The following is a 27,668-nucleotide window of genomic DNA, read 5'->3' as shown; positions in this document are numbered from 1 at the left end:
AGAGATCAAGTGGTTTTTACTCACGAATTTTCTGTCCTTAGGGATCGGTATCTTGCCCGCAATTCTCCACCATTGTTACAGTGGGGATTACTGTAACACGCATATCAAACAAGGAGTCCCATGGAAAAGAAATATACATGGACCGATTCTTGCTAGATGTTTCAGAGATGTTTATTTCTCCAGCCGCATGGTCGGGGCTCTGCCGAGGAACTCCTCAATCACAGGACCCGAGGGTCCTTGCCCACGCAGGGGAACACAAAACAACCAATGGGGAACGAGGCTGAGCAGGGCCAGGGAAACCCCGTGCCTCCCCCAGGGCCCCTCTCCCAGGGCTACATGGCGGGGGGAAGGGACCCTGATACTCCCCTCCCTCACTGTGATCAAGGTTTCAAAAGCTGACTTAAACTTTAAACCTTCCAAATTCAGGTATCTCTCTGCAAAGTGGGAATTGATTTTCATATGCTCACCTCCTTCTGGAAGAGGTATCTAAAATACACAATTCTGCTCCTACATTTCTTCACGCCTTGGAGCATGTGCAGTGCTGGGGAGAGAGCAATTACTTTCTGGTGTTTTTCACAGGAGAGAAACCCGAGGTGGTATTTAAGGCAGATTCTGTGGAGCAGGAGAAAAGGCCACAGATCTGAGGCTTCCCCTGTTGGTCCCTGACCATATGCTTGTAAGTGGTCTGCATATTATCACTCCACATGGAAATGCACCTTTCCAGGGGTGTGTCTGCAGCCATTCCTGCCAAGAATGACTGAAATGAATGACACCCTCTTCCCAATGTGCCAAGCGAGTACTGCAAACCTCTGTGTAAGCCGTGGCCACAGTCGTAGCTCAGCTGAACTCACACCATCAGAGCTGGAGGCAGCAGAGCTGTCCCTTCCTGCACCTCCCTTGTGCTCATGCTGCAAAAAGGCTGGCACAGTCACCCTCCTCCTCACCTGGCCCAGCCTGGGCCTCTGACTCCTGTCCCTTGGCAGCAGGCCACCACCACAGGCTCCTTAGGACTCACCATCACAAGGATTGACAGCCACTGCAGCTGTACTGCCAGCCACACATCCAGAGAGGAAGGACACGTAGAATGGAGCCTTGACATTCGGGTCTTTCTGGCCCAGCTTGTTCAGGTTTGCAAACAGCGGGAAGTAAACAATGGAGAATGGGACGTCCCTGCAGCAGGGCAGGAGGAAAGAGAAAAAAGAAGAACAAGGATGAGCAAAGTCAGTGTGGGACACCAACAAACTGAGCAAAGGAAGGGCTGCAAGCATCACAAATTGGCAGCACAGCCACGAGTGCAATGCAGATATCCTGGCTCTGTGATTGCAATGCAGACAGGAGCTGAAACTCAGCATGGCAAAAGTGACTGCACAAAGGACAACAGGCCCATGGGAGGCATGCAGCCCTGCAGGATCAATGGGCTCCCCTTTTTTTCAACACTCAAACCACAGACATAAGCACATTCAGAGGTCAATTGTTTTGACCGCTTTTGTTAATTACGAGAGATTCCGTCCTGCCCTCCATCCCATGGGGCACTGCTTTAGCTCTACCTTTCTTAAAGCTAGAGGAAAGTCACTCTGTGAAAGCCCAGGCAAAGGGTGTCAGAGCAGGCACCAGTCCTTGCATCCAACATGCTCCGTGGGCCAGATCCCACTGCACACTCTGGGGCCTCAGGCTGACAGTTTCACTTTGCTAGCTCACAAGGACTTCTGCACAGTGTGAAAATACAGACCATGGGGCAGACAAAAACCTCCCACAGAAAGCAGCAGAACTAAATCTTCCAGGAACAAAAAGGCAGCCTCCCTCACTTCTCTGACCTTCCCTTCTTTCATGTACAAAAGCTGTGCATGGAAACTGAACTAAACCAACCCCACACCCACTGAAGCCAACACCTCCTTTGCAGACTCATTGCTGGGATGGGTGGTGCCTTAGGTCCAAGACTGGGAACACCAGTGTGTGCCCAAGCCCACACCATCCTACCTTAGCAGCGTGGCTCCCAGGCCCTTGTAGAGTCCGGCGATGCCTTTGCTCCGCAGCAGCTCCCTGGTTATCTGGGTGGCTGTGGTGCGCGTTTCCACCGCCGGCTCGGCCGCCGCCGCCGCGGGGGAGGAGGAGAGCTGGGCCTGCGCCGCCATCAGCTTCTTCTGTGCCGCTGGGGAGCAGAGCGCCAGCACCGGTCTGCAGGGTGCCCAGCAGCAGCCTCCTGCTGCCCGGTGCCGCGGGACAAGGGACAGGCAGATCTCCAGGGGCAACACAACATGCAGACAAAGGCCAGGCAGGTGCCCTGCAAGCTCTTCCCCCACTCTGCCCATCTCCCTCAGCCTGTCCCAGTCTTGGACAGTGCTGCCACACCACAATGCTGTCCGCTGTGCTCTCCCACCAGCTGGTTTGCCCAAGCAGGAGCATCCTGTCATGCACCATCTCTTCAGTGCAGAGAACAGGAGCTGCTGTGAGCAAGCAGGGGACAGTCCCTGCTTCCAGGTGTGTCCCTGAGCTGCCAGTACAACAAACTAAAGATGTGCATAAACGAGACAGCTTCCAAAGTTCTGTTCTTTGCCTCGCTCCCCTGAAAGCAATCATTAACCTGGGGAGTTTCTCAGCCACATTTATAAACACATCCTGGTTTCTCCCACTTTTCCAACTGATGCACTTCGGCCCTTTGGCCAGAAGATGGAGAGCACTTCAATCTGTAGGTAATCCCCAGCACACCACAGCTCTCCTGCCACACAGAGGACAGGCTGTTCACAGCATCGAAAACCTCTCCTGAACCCTCAAACCATGGCTTAAATCCTTCCAACATTTTAAAATAATACGCACAAAGAGGATAAGGTCTGCAGTAAAACCAGTGAAGAGAGAAAAGAAAAAGTAAATCCATGATTATTCAGGAATGTCACATCAAATGAGAGATTACAGGACAAATTAGGCCATTTTCCAGGAAGGGCCATAAACATGGTATCTAACAGTGTCATGCAGGGCTCCTGAGAAGTGAGGCTATAGCTCAGACTGACCTCTGGAAGAGACTAAGGAAAGAGCAAGCAGCTCTTTCCCCTAGAGTCTCCATGCCAGACTCTGGTCTCCATTCTCACCAGAAACACTCCACAGTGTTTCAGCCAAAAGGCTCACACTCCCTCCTGCCTCTGCCTGCCAGCTCACGCCCACAGTCCCAAGAGCCTGATCCCAAACCTCATTCAAATCCAGAGCATTGGGAGAATTTTATTTACTGTTTCAACCAAGAAAACTGCTGTTTTTGTCAGGGAGAAAAAAAGAGTACAAGGGGAGACAAGTCATTTGGAAAGAACATGTCCCCTTGGGAAGCTGTTAGGGAGGTGCTGCAGGGGGGGTAAAAGAGAGAGAAAATAGACATCAGAAAACATGGAGATGGAGGAAGCAGCACAGGAAAGGCACTGGAGGATGCTAATCCCTTCCTGGGTGCACAAGATCTACCAAGTTTGAATCACAAGCTGACCACCCAGTCATCTCTCCCATCTCCCTCCATCCACCACCAGCAGCATTTGCTGTTTTGCTTGCCAAGCCTATTGCTTTGAGAAAAAAACCCACCACTTTTTGTAACTGCAAGGGCCTCTGCAAAGCCAGCTGAGCAAAGTGTGGGGGGAAGTAAGCTGGGAAGAGGAGGAGAAACTTCTGCTACATCTGTGGTATCTCTGACGTGGGAGAGCAAAGGAAAAGAAAGTTTTCTCCACTCATCCTCTCAGCTCCGCCTTGAAAGCCCAGTCCCAGCTCTTTCCCCCCTCCCTGGCAAAGCATAGGGAAGAAAAGTCCACGTACCAATGCGTCCTGCATCCTGCAGCTGGATTTTGAGCATCTCCATGGGAGTGGTGACAATCACCTGGCAGGTACCCGCGCCACAGCCCGCCAGCATCTCCCTCAGCAGCGTCAGCTTTTTCCTGCCCGAAGAAAAGAGAGAAAGAGTCCATCAGAGCCGGTGGCCTGCAATAACACTTGGGCAGCTGGGTACAAGGCTTGGGGCACATCTCTGACCCTGGGGGTTACAGGAAAGGCAGCCAAGGAGGCAGCGGAACCTGCTAGAGCTGACAGTTCATCACAGCCCAGACCTGGCATTTCTGCCAGCACCACTTGACCTGGAACATGGACTCCTTTTATCCCCAGAAAGAGAACATTCAGAAAAAGCCGTAAGCCCAGTCAGAACAGCCCCAGAAAGGAGCACACAGCTGCGTCCACACACAGCCAGAGCACTGCAGCTCTCTTCCAGCCTGATGGTGCCCCTGGTCAGGGCACAGCTTTCAGAAAGAGTATCACTTCAGAAGGCATCAGAGGACCTGAGCATTAAGGGGGATAAGCAGCTTTTGTCCTGCCAGCCTAGTCCTTTAAAAATTGTCAACAAACTGAGACCACAGGACAAGGAGAAAGGAGGGAAAATATTCCGCTTGCTGCTTTGGAGTTCTGTGAGAAAAGCAAAGTAAATAAACAGCGAATATGAATCAGGGAGGTAGTTCCTCTGTGGCTACAAGCTGCTTCATCTTACCAGGTTTTCCAAACCTGAACAAATAGCCTTTGCACTAAACTGGTCCTCCCTGAGAGACAAGGGATGGGATGGACCTCCAGCAATGCAGCCTTGTGCATTCTCTGCACTAAAGAGCAGCAGACATGTAGCAACAGACTACTTATCAGCAACATGTTCTCACCTAGCAAAACCCAGCATTTCATTGTTCCCTCCATTCTAAAGCTATGAAAGAGCCCAGCTAAGACTAAAAAGAGGAACTCAGGATGCAAAACTTCATAAAGTTTCTATTTTCAGAAAGTGATGTGTTTTTGCCCTGTAAAATATGTGTAAAAATCCTCACGCCTTGGCACCAGAAAACAGTGACTTGATTAAAAAGTACATCTGACCTGCTCCTTTCTAAAAGGGTTAAAAAAAGAAGCATGCATAAATCACACAGCCAGAGAGAAACAGCCTCCTCTTTTTTCTGTTTTAAATGCAAGTACTATTTTTACCTCCCCCAGCCCTGCTCTGCAGCAATACCTCATCTTAACCTGCTCAAGGCGTGTCCCCACGCTGTGGCAGAAGCAGTACCACAGCAATACACCCCATGCCCTTGCAAAGCCCAGGCACACTCCTCTGCCAGGGGTTTCACAAGCACACACACACAGCACAGCTGTGGGGCAGTGGGCCAGCAAAGCAGTTTCAATGCCAACCCTACAGGAAAGGGAGGGCAGATGCACCGTAATCCTGCTGGACCACCACGTCAGCTGGGCTGATTTCTCCACCTCTCATCTTCTCCAGGGAGGATATGAGAGCAGGGGATTAGAGGCACAGAGCCACCACAGAGATTACCAGAGACTAAATATAGAGCCCTCCTATGAGGCTGAAAGAAGGAATATTTCAGTCTCCCCGTTCCAAATTTCCCCACAGATGCGGAGCTGCAAAGAACAATCCCTCCCACGGAGTTACCCACATGGGCGCTGAAGTGTGCACAGCAAGCTTTCCTGGAGGTATGGGGGAACTAGGGTGTGCAAATCCAGAGGTTCCCACTGCCACTGCCACTTGGAAGTGGCCAACTCGTGCCTTTTGGGTGGCCTGAAGCACAGCACCAGTCTCTGAGTGGCTCAATACAGTCAGCAGCAAGGCTGCACAATCCCCAGCCTGGCTGTGGGAGGAAGCAAACCACCCAAAGGAGCTGGCTGCCAGAATCCCTCTTTGGCACAGCAGAGCACCTCCCACTTTAACAAGAGCCCTGGAGCATCCCTGGAGTACATATCTTCTGGCTTTCATCCAAGGCAACTGCTTTGATACCCAGTTCAAAAGATCAGGAAGACTTGGCCTACATATTCATCTTGGACCATTATCCCAGCCAACTAAAGTCAGCCTTGACTGGACTGAACTCCATGGAGCTATGCCAGTATGACCCAGGGAAGGATTTATGCACATGGGTGTATTTTAGAGATCTCAACCAGGTACATCAAAAGCATCTAGAACAAGGGCTTTCAGCTTTTGGTTTGCACATCCTGGGAACTAGGAAGAGTCCAAGAGAAAAGTAGCTTAAGATAAGCAAATCTTTTGACAGGAGGTTTAGAAGTTGCCATACAGGGGTCAAACTGCCTTTGCAAAACCTCAGCAGTCTCCACATAAAAGGAATTTGAAAACTGTTCATCTCTAGACAACAAAGGGGTTTAAATATCTAAGGCAACACCACTGGCCTTATCCTCAGTGGTTTCAAAACTGGCATATTTCAACTAACTTCAAAAGCTGCAACACCAGCAAAGATCTGGTCCTACAAATGCAGAAACCATCTTTTATCACAGCAAGAGAGTGTTAAATATAACATATACACAATAGCCACAAATCCTACACTGGCAAAAATCAGTTGTTCCACATTTTTTAACTGACATACTATTAATTTGTGACAAATCAAAAATGTCAAATGGAAGGGAAGGAGATTCATGCTTGATTTAAATTAGAGTTTCAAACTAGAGCTGAAAAATAAAGTCAAAAAGCAGGAACTAGAGGTTTATGGAAGGCTTTTTGGGAGCAATGAGTTCAAAGCTAGGATCTCTGACAGCACTGGTATATTGATGCCACATGGGAGCAGTGTAGGATTTTTTCAAGTTTCTGAAAAATCTTGGCCATGTGGGAGTTTACTGTGCTTGGGCAGGGACCAAAACCAGCCATTCTGGAATCAGGATGACAACATTTCCAGACAGGAAATCTCTGACCTGAGGAAACATCCATAAAAAACCATCCATTTCTATTTCCTACCCAAGAAGCTACTGTCCCCAGCTTGGACATCACCTTCCTCACTCATAAAATAACCTCTGCCTCTGTCAGCCCAAGAGGTTGTAAAAAGCTCCCCAGGAGTTTCAAAGCAGACAGAGTCAATTCCTTTCAAACAGTTTAAATAGTGGGTCTTTGATATGGATTAGAAGACCAACACACAGTTGTCTTTCAAAGGAAGGGCACCCTGTCTGCCACAGGCACAGGGGGATGTGCACACAAACTGCCAGTCAGTCCCTTGACAACCTGATTTTCCAAGGGGGAACAACAAGCTACTGCAACTGCACTTCAGAAAAGCTGGAGCTATGATGCTGGAAATGTAAAAGCAATAAAGTTCCCACTACAAGCTCCCTCTCACTTCCAGTGCCAGCTCAAAAATGCCTCAGACAAGCAAAATAAAGTACTGATGTGGAACAGACACACCTCAAAGTAGCACTGCCAGATGTTGATCTGATGCTAAATGTTGATCTGGAAGTCACTATTCCAGGTACGTGCAGGAGCTCTGTATTGCGTGTTTGGACTAATTCAACAGGAGGCTGACTCTGTACCTGCATCAGGTTTGCCCTGGCAGGAGATCCCAAGTGTTTTGTTCCAATTTGAATATTTGTGGAAGTGAACAATGGACAGGGCAACACGACTGAGCATGTTGAACACAGACATAACCCACATTTTGTCCCAAGTCAGGTGCCTGGAATGGTGACATGGACAATGCTCCTCCCATGAGTGCATTTTGTGATTAAACAGCCCGTCTCTATCTCCCTCCAAATTAACAGTTGAAAGTGCATTTAATTTTTGACTGACCTTTGATGTCAATACTTCAACCCACTGCAGTTGTCTGTGCCTCTGTGAGCTAAATAAAAGAGTCCTCCCCAAACAGCTGTCCCTGAATCGGCACAGTGAGATTATCAGCCCCTGTCTCCTTCTCAAGGGGAAGGGAGAGATTCCCCCACCTCCGAGTGAAAGAAGTAACTGAGTATCCAGTGGATAACTGCAGGAGAGGCTGCCTGGGCACACAAGTGCCAAAGAAAGACCAAGCACAGGGTGTGCAGGGTGATACAGCAGCTCAGCACCAGGACTAGCACCAGCATCCCTTCTTCCTAAATGGAGAGCCCCACTTTACAGCTTGACTGAGAGCGTTCTGCAGCTCAATGATCAACCAGGCCGTGCAATGGATACTTAAACTCATGCCACAGAAAAGATGGTCCAAATATTTTAGGAGAGCCTGAAAGAGGAGTAGATGAAGGAAACAGCCCTGGGGAGATGTATCAGCTGGGAAGGCAATGGAGAAAAAGCCCCAGTCTCCACATCTGTGTAAGACTGAAGGAAAAGTACCTTGCTTGTCCCAGGATTACCAGTTGGCTATTTCTGTTCCCTGAGCAAAGATACAAGGCAGGAGGAAGCAAAATGGAAGAAAATTTGCTGGCATCAGCAAAGGCAGAATTAAGTCAGTCATGCTGGTCTTCCTAGGGATCCGAGCTGCTAAGACAGCAGATTGCCAGCCTTTGCTTCAGAGCAGAAAACAAAATAAAGGTCAGGATTAAAGAGGACAGGGTAAGTAAGGGAATAACACCTTGGAGAAGAGCAGCAGGAAACTCATCCAGGGAGACACTGGTAAGTTTTTATGAGCAACAAATTGCTTGTGTAAGAAGGCATGAAGCACTTTTTACTGCAGCCAAGGCAGAATATTTAACCAAGAACCTGAAAAATGAACAACACCCAGCAAACACATGCCCAACAAATCAGCTATCTGGCACTCCATGCTTTGGAGATAAACACGGAACTTTGTAGGACACTTTAAAGGGACTGGTTTTATTAAGTGTTTAACACCCAGATTCAAAGAGGATATAAAAGGCAGGCAATACTTAAATCCATCAAAGAGGCCTCACACACTGAGCATCCAATAATCAATGGTGAACTTTAAATGCTGATGTACTACCAATCTAAATTGCCTTCTCAGCTTCATTCCCAAGTGCTTCATACTCAAGTGCTTCACTTAGCCCTGGTGACTCCTCTTCTCACATCCTGTGTTCTGGACAATGAAGCCACTACTATTTTAACAGCAGCCATGAGACTACACCTCTCAACACACGCAGCTTCAAAAAGCCAGAGTTAAAAAAAATCCCATCTGTTTCCAGCAGCCTGAAGACTGGAAGTTTCCCCTCTCTCCACATTCTGCCTTCCTCAGCCTAGTGGAAACTCTTCCCCACAGAATGACACAGAAACAAGGACCTGCCTGAAGACTCTCCTATGGGTCACTTTTTTCTCCTGGAAACTGCTGAGGCTCTTAGGTCAAAATCATCACAGGAAATCACTTGGCCCTTACTGCCTTTTTCAGTCATGGTCATGGGGTGCCCTTCAGGTTTTTCAGTATCTTGATCTCCCTCCTTTCCACCATGGCATAGTAAGCATGTTTTCAGCACCCACACAACTCACTCAGGCCTCCCTCCTTCCTAAATGACCAGGACAGCTTGGGAGGACCAACTCAGTTTTGTTTCCTCAGGAAACAAGAAGCTGTAGCTCTAGGCTGTCATAATGGCCTTAACATCAATATAGAAACTGGCAAAGAAGTAGAAATTGGCAAAGAAGCAGAAATTATGTCCCCCAGCCTGTAAGCACACATGCTTCCTGCAGCAAAAAGAGGGAAAAAGCATGGTACGGGCAGGAGCACCTCCCTGAGTTAGTCCCAGGGTGGAGAGAGCTGCACAAACAGACACCTGCACACTCAGGGAGAGGGGTGCACCAACAAGGGCATGAGGTCCCATGTGAGGACGTGCTGCCCCAATGCTCTACCTCCAGCAGTATCCAAGAGCAGAGCCAGGGAAAAGGGAGTCTAGCACAAACCTGTAGTGATAACATCCCTAAAATACTCTTCCAGCAATTTGCAGTCAGGAGCTTCCTACACCACAGGTGCTGTTTTCAGTCTGGCCTTTCAAAAATAGGCTTTATGCCACTTTTTTATCCTAGCAGTTTAAAAGCAATTTCAACACTAAGTTTTTCATGGGATAAAAATAAATACATTCATGTACACTGAAAGCTGTTGTTTAACTTGAGGCCACTTTGAGTCACGGTGGATTTGCCACACTCTGGTCCACACATGCTTCTTCCTCTGGCACATGGAGGTCTATTTTAATACCACATATTTTAATCAGCAAATGCTGGTAGAACATGCACATTTTATCAGAAAAGGATTACCAACTCACGCAACATATTTCAAGCAAGACAAGTGCTAGATGCTTAGCACAAAGGAATTCAATGTAAACAGGTCTAGAAGACTTCTGCAGCTTTGAGTCAGAACATCCTTTGGGATACTGACCTGAGGGCACAACATCTATGAATGCACACAGCAGAAAAACCGGCTTGTGCAAAAAGGACTTTGGTGGAGCTGAACCAAGATCTTGCTGACCCAGCCTTACACCAAGCCTAACCCCCTCAGCTGTGCTTTGCCCAATGTAACACCTTGACTGATGCAATTACATATCATGAAATGAAACCACATTCACGTGCCAGGCAGCTCCAGGCTTTACCTTTCTAACCCCAAGTTATTTTGTTGTTCATACCTAGGCTTTGGCTGGAGTTTGAAATAGGTGGCCCAGCCTTGTGATGTGCTAGCAGGTATGCACCCTGCTTGGTCCTAGGTAGGGGAGGCCTTTAAATTCCAACACTGCTAATCCTGCCCCATCTCAGTAAGGCAACTGGGGAGGACAGGACAGAAGCATTCCAAGGGAGAAAACTGCCAGATCTCACATTCATAGCCAATAGCAGCCACAGCCAACCTGCATTTTTCTTCCCGTCATATCTTGAGGTGACATTTCTAGGTAGAAACACCTTAAATCATCTACCACAGGAGTATCAAGGCTCTGCCTCTGTCCAGCTCATGCTGGCTATCCTTAAGAGCACAGCTGACCAGACTTCACTCATCCAAGCCCCCCACAGTGGTTAAATGAGATGAGTGACCCCGACTCCACATGCTGCCTAGCTGTTGTCACCTAACTGTGGCCCAACCTCTCTTTTCTCTAAAAGAACTAAAAATGCTCTGTGTTGAGACACAAAGACCTCCCACTCCCTGTGTGGTATCATGCTCCTGGTCTAGGTCACTGTAGTGTCAGACCAATCAGCACATAAGATTGAGGGTGTCTTGCTCTTGGAAAAATTCTCTAGCTCCTTTATTCTGAATTAAGTGCAGCACATCCTCCATGTTATGTGTGGACCAGCCAGTGACCCAAAAGACAAACTGGAAGAGGTCTGAGTGAAGACCTCAGCTGCTCATGGAAACAGCTGCATCCCACTTACCCAAAGACCTGTTCAAAGCTGGACTCAGCACTGAGGCAGACACACACACTTGCCATCTGAGGAAGCCTTTACCTCTCACAGGACAGGGCACTGACTGACAGGTATGTCCCATTTTAATGGCTGAAATATCACAGCAGTGACTGCTCTTCCAGAATGCCAAGTATGTTGCAATGCTAGTCTGATTTCTTCCATGGAACCATTCCCTTAGTGGTAGTACAAGGTGTGGCAGCTTGTGCACCCTGTTGGGCCTGTACAAGCTCCTAAGGCCTCACTTTGTAGGTAGTGGCAAAGAGCTGCGCTGCTGTTTACTGCAGTACACCAAGGTGTGCCGGGCTGTCTGCTGCAGGGATGACACACACAGCTTGGTAGAGGACATCACTACCTCCCACTGTCTGAGCAGAGCACAGAAGAGACACTATTTGAAGACTTGAGTCAGAAAAATCACAAAGAGCTGTGAGCCGATGAGTCATGCAGACGTATGTTAGCTGCTACTTTAAAGGACTCCAGAACAAAAGAAAAAAAAAAGAAAAGGTACAGGCAAAAAATGGATTCTCAGTCTGTGTCAGTCCACAACCTCCACTGAAGTTGTTGAGCCACTGATCTGCAGCAGCCAAGACTGACATGATATGTTTTGGGAAGTTGTTAAGCCCAGTAATTGTGCTGGAGCTTTGCATTTTCACTGAGGCCCCACCCCATAACTGTTCATGGGAAGAGTTGGGATCATATCTCAAGCAGGCTGTCATTCTAGCTACTGTCACTGAGGACTGGGGACAATGCCCTTGTCTGCCTCTAGGGAAAGGCCTCTGTCTGATGGGAGACACAACTATTTCCCATGCAATTTGGAAAACGTCTTGGTGAAAGCAGCAATGAATATTCAGAGTCCAGCTCATCTCAACTGCTCCAGCTTGTGACTTTTACTCACTTTTAATTCACATGAACCAAACTCCGCTTGCAAGCTGAACAGGTAATTTTATTCCTTCAGCATTTCTTTGAAGGTCAGCTGTTGCAAGTGCCCTTTGTCAATTCAGATTTACCACCTCTCTACAACTATTTTCAAGGTACAAAAGGAGAAGAGGGGTGCTAAGTTTGGGGTCTACAGAACTTGACTTGACATCTTTTTGAGCGAGAAGGAGCGTAAGAGAATCCAATGATGCTGAGGACAAGGTCCTCCCAGCAGCTGTTTGAGCAATGACAAGTGACACCGGGTTCCTCTCAAATACTTAGACTACACATTCTGGATCTGCTAACCTTGGCTTAAATCTGGGACTATTTTTAGAAGCTTGAATAAAGAGCAGTCATCCAGTGGAGTGCTTCACGCTTCCCATTTTAGACATTGCATCCTTAGCCTGAACGTAATCACCAGCTGAGCTGTTCAAGGTCAACTCATATTTCAGTCATTGCACTACGCCATTCCACCTTTTCCTGATGTCTCACCAGACGTGGTCCAAGAGTCACTGTCTATTACGTTGACTGCAAAATGTCAATTCCCCACTCACCCATCTTTGGAGAGGTGATGCCGGAAGAAGTCATTGGCTGCCAGTTTGATAGCCTTTTCTGGTGTCACTAGAGTCAGGTTCACTGCAGCCCCTGGGCAAGGAAAAGAGAAAAAGGCCATTGGATAATGAGAATAAAGGAATTGTTAACTGGATCTTTCAGGAATGCCAAGAAGCAAGGCATGCTTTCTGCACAAAATCAAGGACAGATGAAGGAGAGCTCCCAATGCACCAAAGGGATTTAGAAATACAAAACACCACTGAAAATTAACAGTATTTCTGTTTCCCAACACCTTGGGTTTGTGAAAACATCCCCAGATGTGTTTCTACTCCATTTGCCATATGTATTTTTCAATTTCTTCAGCTTCACTACTACCTCCCACCATGTATACACACATCCTCTTTCCTCATCCAAGGATGCATTCCTATGAATTCAGAAGGATGCAGATCAAACCTTCAGAAAAGGAGTACAAGATGGTTTAACAACCAGTCTCAACTCCTTTGCAAATGTTTTGTGATACTGAGAAGCAAAAGCCCCCTGCCCTGCTTTCTCACTGGCATCCCTTTCCTGCTTCCTCCTCAAAAAACACCAGAGCAGCTTGATTACCAGGCAGCCCAGAAAGGCAGAGCCTTTGAAAGACCTGGAGGCTGGCTGAAGTCACCTGGCTCATCTGCACAGAACCAGCTCCAGACCAGCCTTTCGACCAAAGTGGCTTCCCCTGTGTATCACCACTGGGTGTCACCCCCAGAACAGCCACCGCTGAAGTGGCTTTTTGCCCACCACAAGCTGCAGCACACAGAAATTCCCCTTTGAGCTCCATGGCAAGGCTTGCTGGGGGACCTGAGGTGTAAACAAGCCTTGGATCCCCGCATCCCCCACCCGCTGGAGTGCCCTTTTGTCAGGGGCAACAAACAGCAAATCCCTGTATTGTGCCTGTCACAATGAAAGGCCTGGCTGGCTGCTGTGGGCCGTGAACACCAGCATTAGTGCTGGGAGCAGCTTTCAAGCTGCCCTGGGGGAAATGGGGTGAGGGGAGGGCCGGTCTCTCCCCAGCAGAGTGGGGTTTGCACCATTAGATTAGCACTCCAGAACATTCTCCTCCATTTAAATTCTACAGCTCAGAAAGTCCTCCACTGGATAACCTCAGGCTCTCCCTGCCTGCACTGAAACGTACTGAGCTTCAAGCCCTCCGAAGCAGCTACACTTGTGACTTGTTAATGGCCTAGGAACACCTTTATAAGAACAAACACGAATACAGGCATTTACACTTGTGTTTGAAATTAAAATAATTTGTCCCAAAGATTGATTTTCCAAAGAGAAGTAGCCAGAGAAGTCTGCACCCTCATTAGGTTCCAAAGACCTGGTGGGGTTCATTTTCAGGACCTTTGAACACAAGTTGACAGGCACTATAAAGGCTCAACACACCTACAGAAAGTGAGCTCAATCCTCTATTCTTTGGGACAGACTCTACTCCCTTCAAAAATTGAAAGACATAGTTTTAGGGGGACTTTCCTCAGATTAGGAAGCAAAGTCACAATGAGACTTCTGGGACCACTACAACGGGGACCAGGCCACAGGAATCCCTGGCTCCACATCCTCTGCTCAGAAGACACACCTCCACCATGAAGGAAATTGCAGCAAGAAAAGAGACAGCCTTTGCTGCACGAGGCTGGGCAGCCCAACACATCTTCCCCCTTTCAAATCCCATGTTCAGATTTTGCAGAAAATACAGAGTAAGGCTGCTTCACAGCAAGCCAAGCCAGAGCATTCATTCCACACTGGCCATGACATCCAACAAATGCCATCACCTTTTACAGCAGACAAATTAACTAGGAGGCAGCAGGGCAGGCCTCTCACACTTCTGGTTCTTTGCAAACTTTTAAGTGTACCAGTGATTGTGCTGCTTCAGTTTGATATTCTTCCTACACATCATGTCCCCCCGCCATGACTCTTGCACATGGTGAGAAGCCACACAGACATGACCCTCATGCTCTACATCCATCTTTTAATGCCAATCATATCAGGATCTACAAAGCAAATCCACACAGCCTAATTTTTAAGTGGAAGTGGCTACCATGAAGTGTTTCCTCAAATGCCAAGTTGAAGACAACTTCAGTGACACTCCCAATGGCTATAAAGTACAACACCTGTACACTGATACGGAGCATGAATAACCCTTTCCTTGGAAAAACAAGAAGAGAAAGAAAAAAGCATAAACCTGCTACTCTTAACACCAGTGCAAAGGGTTCACTGAAAGAAAGCAAACAAACTCCAAACTATCAAGCAAGAAAGGTACACAAGAAGTACACTTCCATGTGCTGACCTCCTTCAGGAACCAAGAGGCTTTCACAGGTGTTTCTCCTCAATTGCAAATAAAGCAGAGGGTAAAATCACGCAATGTACAGAAAATAAAAGTTAATGAACCTGGGTTTTCTCCTACATCCTTGATATTTTCAGTAAAGCTGCTTAGCAGAGAATGGATAATCCCTGTCCTGAATAATCCATAACAGCTTCAGTTTACTGGAGGAGGAGAAATTAGATACTTCAGCTGCTGGCTGTATGCTTTCCACAGCATGTGGGAATCCAGAGTGCAGAGAGTGTTTCTCTGCCTGGTTTGAAGGGTTTTCACTCTCCTGAACAACACTGTTTTGACCTCCAACCATGGAAAAAATTGCCAACTATCAGACAAGAACTAGAAAATATAATGGTGTGAATTAGGTGATAGACTACTCTGTAAGATTGTCACAGGGTGAAAAATTTAGAGGTTTTGGGCTTCTCTTTGTAGTAAATAGATAAGAGCAAAAAACATGAAAATGGAAGATTGTTGTTGTTCTCCAAACCTTCTTCTTCTACTACTATTCCATATTCTGCAGTAAAAGTAATTTGGGATGATTGGACAAAAAATTCTGCAGTTCCTGGCTGTGTTACTGAATAATTGGTAGGAAAGTGAAAATAATGTACGTTTTTAGTAACCATTGGTTAAATTATCTTTAAAAGGCTGTGTAAATCTTGATAATTGGGCTTTCTCCTGCATTCTCTGCTCTGTTCTGTGTCTGGGTCATGCTAGTGATTCTGTTCCTCTGATAAGACTTAATAAACAACTATCTAGCAAGAGTAGTGAAGGCTGAAAGTCTCCGTTTGTCTCTTGAACTAACTCCTGGCAAGGACTTTAAAAACTCTCTCCCATCAAGAGAGATTTGATTTACGGCATGGATCTATGTCAACAGCATTTTCTTCTTTTTCTAAAATCTCTTCAATTTTGCCCATGCCAGTGAGTACTTCTCTAATTAAAGCCAGCCTTGGCTATAGGCAATGCTACATGTACCACAAGCAAAGGCAGACAAACAGAATGGAAAAATAAATAGCAATCATTAAAAAACAAAGTGTTTTGAAAAGAAGTGAGGAAGCACTACGAAGAACAAACAAAATCAACCAGGGGCAAAACCAGCTGTTTGCCAACTAAACTTGTAGGCGCCCTCTTCTCACGAAGCCTTGGTTTTTTATTAAAACACATTTCTCACAGAAGCCCTTATACACCACCAGGAACCTACATCACAGGGAGATTGAATCATCCCCAGCATAGCACTGGGAGATATTATTAGCAGAGGCCAGGGAAGGCTGCCTGCCACACCACTGCAGCTGAAGAGCAGCCACTCTCCAAACATTACCAATAGCAAAGGGCACTTCCTCAGCCTGATCTGGGCCTTTGGCTCCTGGCAGCTGGGCTAAACACTTGGTCTGCAAACAGCACTGGGATTGTTCAGAACATGTGCTGAGATCTTTAGGTGGCTTCTGGCTGGACTGCAGTAGGAAGCTAAGAGAGCATCTCTCCAAGGTCCCCTACCACTGATGCCCATGGGGACCAGGAGCCCACTGGCACTATGGATTCATTCACTTGGCATCATGTTTGAAGGCTGAACACCATCAATTCCTTGAGCACAGACAGGGCTAGACAGCACCATCCAGCTTTGAGGCACTGCTGCTACACAGATGTTATGGGAAAAAGCATGAGGGAACTCCTCTTCTTCCTGCCCCAAGCAAATCCAAGAATCCCTTGGATTTTTGGGGAAGAACTTGAGAGAAATGTTGGAATTGCCTTATACATCACACAGTTCACTATGGGCTACTCATACAAAGCAAAGACTGTTTGCCCACACAAACACCTTAAGAGGTGATTTGCAGAAAAGCATCCTACAAGAACATGCCACTCTCCTGTCTGCACTGATGAGATTTGATTCATATGTGAAGGAGCCCAGAAGTCACACAGTGGGAATGGCTGTGCCCAACCAGACCCCTTCTGTCCTCCAACAGAGGCCAAAGGATCTGCAAGGACAACTGACATGCTTGTGACTGACTCCTCCATGGGGAGCAGCAGCTGCTACTTTAGCACGTTAACATATAATCCTCCCAATTTCAGCTTAAAGGCTGCAAGTAAGAGCCTGTGAGTCATTCAGCAAATTCTGCTGGGGAACTAGGACAGCTGGAGGGAGCAGGAACCAATCCCACCGCCTGATTTCTATCTTTCTCTGTCTGCAAGGCTTAGACATCTCTTTACCTTCTTTCCAGAAAAGTACTCACACAGTCTTCATGGACCTTGAATGTACTTCACCTGCTAACCCTCTCCCTGAGAGGGAGGGAAGGGCTGCTCATGTCAGCTCACAAAACTGAGGCAGAGAGACCAGGATTGCTGCTCTTGGAGCACTCACTTTTGCACCCTGGCCATGCTGAAGTATCTATAATTTTCTGGAAGGAGCTGGAGCTATTCAAAAGGCCTCTCCAGCCCAGCTCCCTATATAACAGTCAAATGTGACAAGTAAATCCAAGCAACTGTCAGCACCCTGAACAGAGTTAGGAGCAGGCAGGGACATGGACCAAGCTGACCAGACTTGGGAAAGGTTGGGAAAAGAAAGAGGTATGCAAAACCCTCTGCACCCTTCTGCTTGGGAGTGACAAGTGGCCTGGAGATCCACATCCTCTCCACTACCCTATGCCTTAAAGGACTAAGCTGTCTCTCCAAAAAGCCCTGTTTCTCCTAAAAACTCTTGGTCCTACAGTCTCCCCTATAAGTTTCCCCAACCAGCTTCTTCCTTCTGTTTCCCACCAAGAAGCCTGCCATTGCACACTTACAGCCAAAGCTAACACAAGCTCAAATTCCTGGCTAGGAACACAGAAGCAGCCAGCTTCCGGAAAAAATCAAAGGGGAACGCGTCACTGCTAGCATCAAAGATGGAGCTTGCCAGGGTTCCTCAAGGTTATTTGTCTCGTTGCCTGCTCCCAGCAAAGCTGATGCAAAGCAGCCAATCCATCCCTGCCATCCACCACACTCCCCTCAAACGCCCACCAGGAGGTTGGGCAAGAGACACTGCCTGAACATCCAGTGCCTGCTCCCAGGCTGGCCAGCCACAGTGCCTGTGTTTCCTTAGGAGTAGAGAAGAGGCAGCACGAGACACTACACATGCCAAGAGCAAGGCGCCAGCATCTCTGGACTTCCGCTTGAGAAAACAAAGAGCAAGGACTCAACTTAATCACAGCAGCACTTTAATCAGGCTTTATCAGGGACTGAGTGCCAGCAAGAATGCTATCTGAGCACCCCAGATAAAAACTGCATATGCAGGCAAGTGACTATCAGGACATAAAATGAACCAGAGCTCAAAGTCAACCAAGCCAGCTGGACTGTGCTGGAAGCCAAGGAGGTATTCCTCGTTTTCCTCTGCTACAAGTGAAGTCAGGATTTGGCCTGCTGGTCTTCTCTCCTCAAAATCTTTAAAAACTTTCAGGGATTTTGTGTTTAAACTAGAAAAGGTTTAATGTCAGCTGAGGAACTCACTGCTATAACAGACAGCCTGAGCCAAGGAGCCAAGAGATTTCTTTCTAGCAGGTCAGCGCACAACAGCCAAACAGCTGAAGCTCCACCCTGAGCCAACCTCTGATTTTCTTACCATCCCAAGGGAGTTTTTTCTGGGGGCAGATTATTTTTAATTTTTTTTTTTAACTGCAGCTTGTCTCAATGCTTGAACAAGACACTTGGGCACACTTGAGACAGCAGGCCTGACCATGCTGGTGGAGAGCTTTGACATAAATTCAATATTAACCACAGAACTTCAAGAGTTGGTTTGCTACTGCCCCTCTGTCAAAAGTTACCATGCCCAAGCTGGGAAACAAAGTCCAGCAGCTTCACCTAGTAAAGAACTAGTAAAGAAGAACTTAAGTAAGTGATAAGGTTACCAAAACAGTCATGAAGAGGACTCAAGCCCTCAGTGGTAGGTATCTGAATAGACATCTGCATGGAGGAGTTTATTTTCAGAAACAGCTGCACTATTCAACCTCTTAGGATATTGCCAGGTTATTGCTTTATATGCCAGAGAATAGAGCTTTTCCTCCTACTTATGCACCAGTGCTTCCAACGCAAAAGCTGTGCTGTGCCTGAGTCAGCTGTACTTACCTCTGTACATGCCAAAGTAGCCTTCTGACCGAATTGTTTTAATGAGGCAGTCAGACCTGCAAACAAAACAGAGGGAGATGAACCACAGGACCTCAAAGGTGGGTGAGTGCAGAAAAAAACAAAGCAAATTTCTTGAAGTGGTTTCCATTTACATTCTGTCAGCAAAACCCTCAGCTGAGATGGGAACTGCGTCAGGCTCTGAATGTGCCATTGTTGAGGCCTTGAATTTCAACTCCTAATTCACAGGGGCTTTGACACCCCCAGCTCACCCTGCACACGCTCTCTGCTTTCTAGAAACACAAAAGGGAAAAGTGTCACTGCAAGGGCTGTTTATCCAGGGTCCCTTGCGGCAAATGCGCATGAGATGCTCTAACAAGCAGATCCCCATGTACGCATTTTTAAATCCAGCTCTGGAAGGGAAATAAGGGGGGCCAAAACCCCCCATGCTGATTTGTTTGACTTACTCCATGAAATTTGACACAAGGCACACAAACACGAGATGACCTGAACACTCAGTCATCTGTGGCCTCCCACGCAGATTAAAGCACTTACTTTTAACACATCAAGTCCCACAGCAGGCAGCGAGCACTCTGGCTCTTGCCCTGGGGAGAGCACAGCAGGGTACCATGCTCCAAGGAGAAAACTGTGCTCCAAGGGGAAAACTGTCACCTTCCTCATTGCAAATACATTTACTACAAATAGGAAAACCATGCAGAGCACTGGAATGGCTCAAAGCCTTTTGAAGGCACAAACACACACACCTAGCAAATCCAAAGGCCCAGTTCAGGAAGGCTGTACAGATTCCCTGGCAGACAGATTTCCTTCTCTGGACCACAGCTGCATAAAGCCTGGGTGCTGGCTGAAGGTGGCTCTAGGGTCTTTGGGAAGGGACAGGTAGCAAGGGAAGGGAGAGGTGCACATGCACATATGTGTACATAATTTAAGGAACAAAAGGCTCTTTTAAGCAGGAACAAGAGAAGTGTGGCTGATGAAAACATGAATACATTTTTAAGAGATCTGGCAACACAAGGAGTAAACTTCTCAGCTCTGCAGTAGTGCTGAGGTGGAAGAGAAGGAAATAGAGAGCTCCCTAGAGGGCTTTATGGCCATACCTGGGTCAACACTGTTCTACTGTTATCGGTGAATAGCCCATCCTGCATTGCTGCCAGTCATGGCAATGAGTTTCCCCTCTCTGCTGGGACTCCCTGAATCCTTTGGCATCTCATCTTTCACACACTCCACTCCAGCTCCAGCAACTTGCACATACTCATCTCCTTCTTTGGAGCAGCCCCTCCAACACATCTGCAAGCCCCAGAAATCTCAGTGCACCTTTCTCCTATCCCTCCCATCAAGTTCTTCCACTGCAATGCTGGAGGCAACACATTTTCCATCAGCCAGTGATGCTGCTTTGAACAAGCTGCAGCAGGGAGAGGAGGGAGAAGAGCTGCTCTCCACCATGTTCATACAGCCCTGCAGCATCATCATAGAGATTGCATGTCACTTAAAGCCCCTCAAGCTGCAGCAGAACAAGAGGTAGCCAAAGCCACATCCATCCTTCTCTTCCTGGAAAAAGAGAGCCAACAGCCAACTAAAATGATACATAACATACCTGGGGCAGCACAGCCCAAAAGCCAAGCTCTATCCAGCCCTTAGAACTCCTCCAGTGTCTTTGTCTTTTTCAAGTGAAAGGTTCCCCTGATGCCAAAGATCTCTTGAGCCAAGAAGCAAGGCATGCTATCTTAGAGAGCCAACATTTTAAATGAACTTGCTGCCTTCCTGGGTGTTCAGCAGATACCAGGTAATTGGTGTAATCAGGAAACCTAGTATTGATGGGCACACAGTATTTCCAGAAAAATAAGCCCCTGTAACTGGGGAGACTTTCTTAGGAAAGCTCAGCCTTTCCTTTCTTAGAAGCAGCCAGCTCAAATATACAGGGTAAATCTCATGTATTCCTTAACAGCCTCTCATCTAACAGCAATTCCTGGCTATGGAGCCAACTTGCACTTGACTGCTGGAGGTTAAAAGCTTCTCTCCTACTGAGCTCCCTTCCAGGCATGAGACATCCTGGCATGCAGTCCCAAGGGATGCCTACAAGGTCTCCATCCTGCCCAAACTCCTGCTGCTGTCACACATCAGGACAGGAGGATAAGTGATCCTCAGGGAGGAGAACACAACAGAGAGCAGGAGCAGGACACAACAAATGGGGAGGCAAAGCAAGATGGGCGGCCACATTCTGCCAACAAGCCAGGGCACACCGACAGTGCAGTGAGCAGAGAGCATGGGAATTGTCAAGGGAAGCACCAGAGCCTACAGTCTAAGCTCATGTCATCAGCTAGAGCAAGGAGGCACAGAGACTAAAGCCATCAACATACAGAGCATTTCCTTCCTATTCCCACTTCACCTCAAATTCTCCTGGGTAGGAAAGAGATAAAGATGGTGTGGAGGAGCAGGGAGCAGGTAACACTAGTTCTAAACAAAGCTATAAGAGGACAGGATATACTTCACCAGTCCCAGTCCCTTCTTCCCCTCAATACCACCAATTCTTTTAGAAAACTAAGGCCTGTCTGGTTCCTAGGATAAAGCATCTTGTGCTGAGTGTGGTACACATTCCCACAGCAGATACGCAGCCCTAAGCATCCAACACAAATGCCAGGTGAATTTGGTGGGCTGGATACACTCATGCCTTCTTTTCCTACAGCACCTGGGTTTTTTTTTGGACACAGGATTGCTGATGTAACTATAGCATGTGTCAACCTGTGATCCTGCAAAAGGTCCACGTGCAATGCTCTAGACTGGGAATGAGTGACTGCTTCTTCTTTTTAAAACTGACACAGCAAACGAAGGATCTCCAATATTAGAGCAATGGAAACAGAACAGAGGCAGAAATTCCCTCAGGCACCTGACTGTGGCTCAGCAGACTCCTTGTGTTCAGGATCAGGTGATTTGGATTCCTTCTGTTTTGGTTCTGAGCCCTGGCAGCAGTGAACACACTGCTCCCAAGCAAGGGATGCAAACAGATGTGCCCTCTGCAGAGGATTCCTCTGCTCAGCTCAGCAGCCTCAAGAGCTGCTCTATTTGCTTTATCTGGTCTAGCATAGCTTGGCTCCAGACTGTCCCCTGGCTTTCCTGGGGACAGCCCAGTTCCTGGAGATGCTGAGCTCACCTGAAAGAGGTAACAAAGTGGAAGGACTCCCTGCGGACAGCCGCGAGGGATGGAGCCCGTGAGGGCGGTACTCACAGGCTGGCGTACATCCGCTGCCCATTCTGCTGGTTCTGCAGGCGAGTTTTGGCCAGGTCAATGGGAAATACACAGGTGACTCCGATCAGCCCAGCTATCCCTCCATTGATCAGCTTGGCAGGTAAACTGTAAGGGGATGAGACAAACAGATGTCTTAGCACTGGGTAACATCAGGGAAGGGTAAGAGGAAAGAGCTGAGCTCTTTTGCATGACCAGAGTTAATGCATCACTGTGAGACAAGTTTGTCGCCCCCCAGCACAAAGGAAGCTCTTCCACAGAGCAAAGCTTGGTTCCTGCTGGGTATATGGGGAGGTAGAGAAAGCAGCACATACCATCAGGACAAACCACTGATGAGTGGAGTGGAGCCAAACACCTAACCCACACATTGCTAAGAGCAGGAAAAAATCCTGTTGCCCAGGACCCAGGGATTTCTGCTGTCCTAGAGGAGAAAAGACTGCATATGCTGGACCATCTACCACATGGACAGCCTTTAGTTAGGGCCCGATGGCATCCGAGCCAGCAGTTACTGACAAATGCTTTCCTGCACCACAATCAGATCTGCAGCTAAAGAGAGGTTCGTGACACATCAGCTGCTACCATCGTGTGGGAACGGGCCCAGCAGAGCACCCAGCTGGCAGCCACGGAGCAGACGGCTGCAGCCATGGGAAACTGCTTCCAGACCCACCACCCAGGGCCAGGGGAACTCACACAGAGCAGCAGCCTGGCGAAACCACCGGGCTGGCAGCCTGCACGGCTGCAGATGCGGAGACGTGAGCTCATACCTCTGGGAGAAATCAAAACCTGGCTCGCTGCACGTGCTTCCGAAACACAGGGCTTTTTCCACTCCCCTTTGTGTTCCCACAGAGAATTCTTGCAAGTGGCTCTGAGTGAAAGCCACATCAGCTAAACACGAGTTCCCAGCAAATTCAATTAAGAAAAATGTCCTGCACTTACATGCTCAATAAACCACTGCACACAGAGACAAAGAAAGCATGTTTGAGTCAGTTCCCTCCAATAAAGCACAGGATATGGCTCCCTGAACACAGGATGTGTCGGATATTAAACTGGTGGCTGACAGCAGTCCTAGATTGCAGCTGGGTGAGCCTGCAAGGGCTATCCTCCCACCGGGGGAACCGACACACTGCCTTTCATGACAGTGACTTGCTGCTCTGGATGGGGGAACAGACTGCATTACCCTTTGGAAGCAGCAGTGCTGAGGCTGGCCGAGGCATGGTGGGGTGAAGCCCTGCAAGCCCTTCCCCCCAACAGCACTCCAGAGCACCCTGCATCAAGGGGCAACTGCAAAGAGGATCAATAAGCAGCCATGCTTGAGGGAAAGGCAGGATATGGAGACTCAAAGTTTCAACCTGAAGGGTCCCTGAGGGAAGCAGACAAATGAGGGATGGAAAAAATATAAAAGACTTTGTCCACTAAGCATGATCTTGACACCTCAGGACTGACATACTGACACACCCTGACACAATCCTTTCAGCCTCTGCTGTCCTGCAGCCAAAGCTCCTTCCCCCTCAACACATGCACGATACAATACACATGCAGCCCCAGGGCTGGCACAGCTGGAAGAAGAGGTGCCAAGGACAGGCAGACAGATCTGAGCTCAGCCTACAACTCCAAACTAGACCATGCTCACTGCAATTAAATCAGCACAGTACTTTAGGAAGGCAGGCCCAAATCAGTGCACAAGCTCAGTGCAGAGCCAGGCTTCCAGACCTGACCAGCTCCAGACTGCTGCCTCAGGGATCTTTGTGCCACAGACTGAGAACAGAATAGATTTGCCTGCAAACTCCCTACACTCAACTTGTTCTCAGGACATGGGAAAATTTCAAACAGTAAGCTTCACATCATGGTGCTCTCCTTATTTAACCCACAGTCACACTGAAGGAGGAGGTTAGAGACCAGATAAAAGCATGCCAAGATGGAGACACCGTTGGGAAGGAAGGTGTTTCAAGACAGGAGATCACCTCAGCCTCCCCAAATTCAGCTCTGAAGTCACTGTTGGCAGGTCACAGACTGTGCCCCCTTCCAGCCTCAGCACTGTCATCACTTCTCTAAGTGTCCCTGAAACACCTAGGACAGGCAAACACTTGCCTTTCTCAATCTGTTCCAACAGTGAAACCATCACAGGGTTTATATCAGGTGGGACTGAGACACAAAGATCCTTCCTACTACTACTGTAAGTGCAAGAGATTCCCCAGTTTCAGCACAGACCCCAGCAGTAAAGGGGAAGGGTCTGACATGCCTGGGCAAGCCAAAAATTTGAGGCTGCAGAGAGCCTCTCCCTCTGCCTGTGGGGGAGAAACCCTTGCTCAATACCCCCATCACACCTGAATCTAACCATCCATATTTCCCCATGCACACTGCAGGGGGAAAATAGTATAGGGCAGTATCCAGCAAGATACCAAGATTAAGTTCTACACGCACTGCTGCAGAAATGCAGTGCCCTTGATCTCACCTTGCAGCAAACCACTGCTGTTGATTTTAGTCTTTTGCTATCAATCTTGTTCTACTAAAGGGTGACAGAAACAAATCTCCTTGGCTTGGCTGCCTGTGACCACTGCAGACACGTGGTCCCATCGACTGGAGAGATGACCAAAGCAGAAGAGGTGAAGGATTTGAGGCACAGAGAAGAACATGAGACAAAGGCCGTTTCACCTGAATCAAAAGCTTTTTCCCCTGTGACTGAGTCATCCCACTTCCCACGTCAGTGCTCTCTGCTCTCTCAAGGGGTAAGAATCCACTGTGCCTGGTCTCTCTGTCCTATTTAGCTTCTGCACAGCTACTGCCTCTCACTACCTACGTGTGCAGGGCTTAGTGAAACGGGGACAACGCAGGCTAGCATGCAAATAAAGCCATTTGCTCAGTTTAATACAAGAAGGGACACAAAGGCATCCCAGTTCTCCTCTTCTAGCGCTCCTCCTCAGCCCTTTTAACTAGTCCCTGTAGCTAGCAAGCTCCTGCTCACACCACCAAGAGCCCCCTGGAGGGGCCAGGGCACATCTTGTAGGACACGTCTCCTCTTGTATGACATATCTCCTCTTCCTTCAAAATACCAACGCTGAAACAGTCATAGATGCTGGCCATTTTACTTTGCTGAGATTATCAGAAACACAGACCTGCCAGGCTCCATGGAGGCGAATCTCAGCATGCCCTTCATGGGTGCATTGGAAGAGTTCCAAGTGCTCTCCAAATTGGGTACTGAATGATGGGCAAATCAAGGCACACAAGCGTTCCACAAGGCTGTCTTTTTATCAGCACAGCTCAGGACTGTTTACATTTGCAGAAGACAGGCATACAGGAAGATATCCTAATCATGGCAAATGCTAAGAAGGGGAAGAAGCCCTCTTGCCTGCAGCATTCAGGCACTGCCAAGTCCCGTCCCTCTGTAATCACATTTTATTCACTCACTCACCCCACCTGTCCTGAGATGGTAACCTGGAAAAGTAGATGTTAGAAAAGCATCAAGAAAAACCTCACAGGAATCCCACAGCATGTAGGAGTCACTTAGCTGGGGCAAGTTCACAAGCAGCAAAAAGAGAAACCCATGTGGAGGACTGTGCAGATCCACCTGACACAGCTCTCAGGAAGCAAAGGGTAGAACTGTGTCTTTCCAGGAAATGCATCCAAGTTCATTTCCAGGGAAGACTCAAATCCAGCCTTTACCAGAACCAATGCTCTTAAGTTCCCACTGTGCACATAAGTGTCACTAATCATTGTTGGTACTTCATGCTCCTGCTATCACTCAAGCCTTCACTGTCTTTAGAGTAAGGGCACAAGGCTGCACAAGGCTACGTGGACTTTGTCATTACAAGTGCTGCATCCTTGGCTGGTCAAGGACCTGGCTTTGCTCCCTTGATGCCAGCTGCTGAAGTCAGCAGGTCAGGGTGACCTTTGAAAGAAGAAACAAAAAGGAACAGACTCATGCAGGGTGGAAAGCAGAGGGTAGAAAGAAAAAGGTGATGAGAAAAAAGAACTGAAGAAAGCAGAGATGTGACAACATGGCAGAGACAGAAAATAAGAGAAGGTTCAAAAAAGCAGCTAAGAAAGGAGAAGAGAAAGAACCAGAATTGTTTAAGGCCGGAAGAGATGATCAGGTGATTTCCTCCAACCTTCTGGATCACAAACGGAAATAAGTTTGAAAGACTTCAAAAGAAAAACCTAAAGCACAATTTAAAAAAAATTTAAAAGTTACCTGATCTGTTTATCAGCCATTTAATTCAAACTTGATCTTGTTAAGAAATGAATCTGTTCCTTCAAATAGTTCTTTTTCAGTCACTTCTTTTCCACTTCAGTTTTTTCCTGGGAAAGGATGGAAAGACACCAAGAACACAAAGTTGAGATACTTACACTCTTCTTAAAGCTCAAGTGCTACTTGGCAGGCAGGCTGTAGGGTTAGGACAGCTGAGGCACAAGTGACTTAAGGGAGCACCTGATCTCCTCAAAGACGACACTGAGCTCCAGAGGGAACCTTATAAATGTATGTGTGTATATATAAATATACAAGGACATACAGAGGGAAGAGTTGCCAGGGTCATCAGGTTCTAGCAGCATGTGAGGAAGGGCAGCAGCCAGGCAGGGCACAAGCTCTGCCCGACATCCAGGGCAGCAGCGTCTGTCACTTCCCTCAGACTTCAGAGAGCATTTCACACCATACCGTGCAGATCCCCAACCCTCTGCAGGTCCACCCAGCCACCCCAAGACAGCCACATGTCATCACAAGGCTCTTTTAGCACTTCCCTCCAACACATACATGCTGTGTTCTAAAGAAGAGTCTTCAGAAAACTGCTCTTCTAGAGTTTACTATCCTTCCCCTATTTCTGAGCTTAAATAGACAGCCCATATTCAGTCTTGTGCCAACATTATCTTTTAAGCAATGCCTCTCTTTCCCCAAGCTACTGATGCCACTTTGCACTTTGGACCGCTCCTTTCAGCTCAGTGCCAGACTGCAGGAAGCAGTTCTCTCTAAGACTCCTAATTGTTGCTGTTTAATGAGAGCTGATAGAAGTCACCACACAAAGAAATCTGGACACCAGAGAAAATTTCAGAAGTGGCCGCAACTTTCAGCTTTCTGGAGATGTCTTCATCTGCTCACCTCCAGCCTGGGAATGAGACACCCTATGCTTTACGCAGTATTCAGCCACCTGCCTCCCTCTTCCCTTTCACCTGCCACCTGGATGCTGAGCCAGAAGCAAAGGAGGTCCCTTTGCCCTTTGCCTCTGGAATGAAATCTGCTCCTTAATTGCAGATTTCCTAAGCCACGCAGAATCTCACATCCAATAGGGTGGCTTATGGGCTGACACTTCTGCTCTGGAGATACCTCTGGGCTTCAGTGCATTCCTGATAATAAAAAGTCCCTGAAAGTGTGAAGAACTAGTGATGATGCAAACAGGTATGGGAAGAAGTTCAGGTCCCCCTCCCATTATATCAGGTGCCAAGGATAG

The 27,668-nt window shown here is 47.8% G+C and overlaps 1 protein-coding gene across 4 annotated transcripts in view; it reads right to left on the bottom strand.

Moving 5' to 3' along the window:
* SLC25A22 (solute carrier family 25 member 22) overlaps positions 1-27,668 on the bottom strand; it is a 54,850-nt gene that overhangs the window by 5,214 nt on the left and 21,968 nt on the right. For all 4 annotated transcript variants that reach the window (XM_069017040.1, XM_069017043.1, XM_069017042.1 and 1 more), the window contains 7 exons: positions 26,420-26,526; positions 22,213-22,338; positions 18,975-19,030; positions 12,535-12,625; positions 3,784-3,902; positions 1,978-2,149; positions 1,016-1,170 (listed from right to left, as the gene is read on the bottom strand). In XM_069017040.1, coding sequence (XP_068873141.1) covers positions 1,016-1,170; positions 1,978-2,149; positions 3,784-3,902; positions 12,535-12,625; positions 18,975-19,030; positions 22,213-22,338; positions 26,420-26,439 — 739 coding nt within the window. In that variant the 5' untranslated portion in view covers positions 26,440-26,526. The remainder of the gene's footprint in view (positions 1-1,015; positions 1,171-1,977; positions 2,150-3,783; positions 3,903-12,534; positions 12,626-18,974; positions 19,031-22,212; positions 22,339-26,419; positions 26,527-27,668) is intronic.

This window comes from Aphelocoma coerulescens, chromosome 5 (assembly GCF_041296385.1).
Source record: "Aphelocoma coerulescens isolate FSJ_1873_10779 chromosome 5, UR_Acoe_1.0, whole genome shotgun sequence".
NCBI classification, from domain to species: Eukaryota; Metazoa; Chordata; class Aves; order Passeriformes; family Corvidae; genus Aphelocoma; species Aphelocoma coerulescens.
This window is presented reverse-complemented; position numbering and strand designations above follow the sequence as displayed.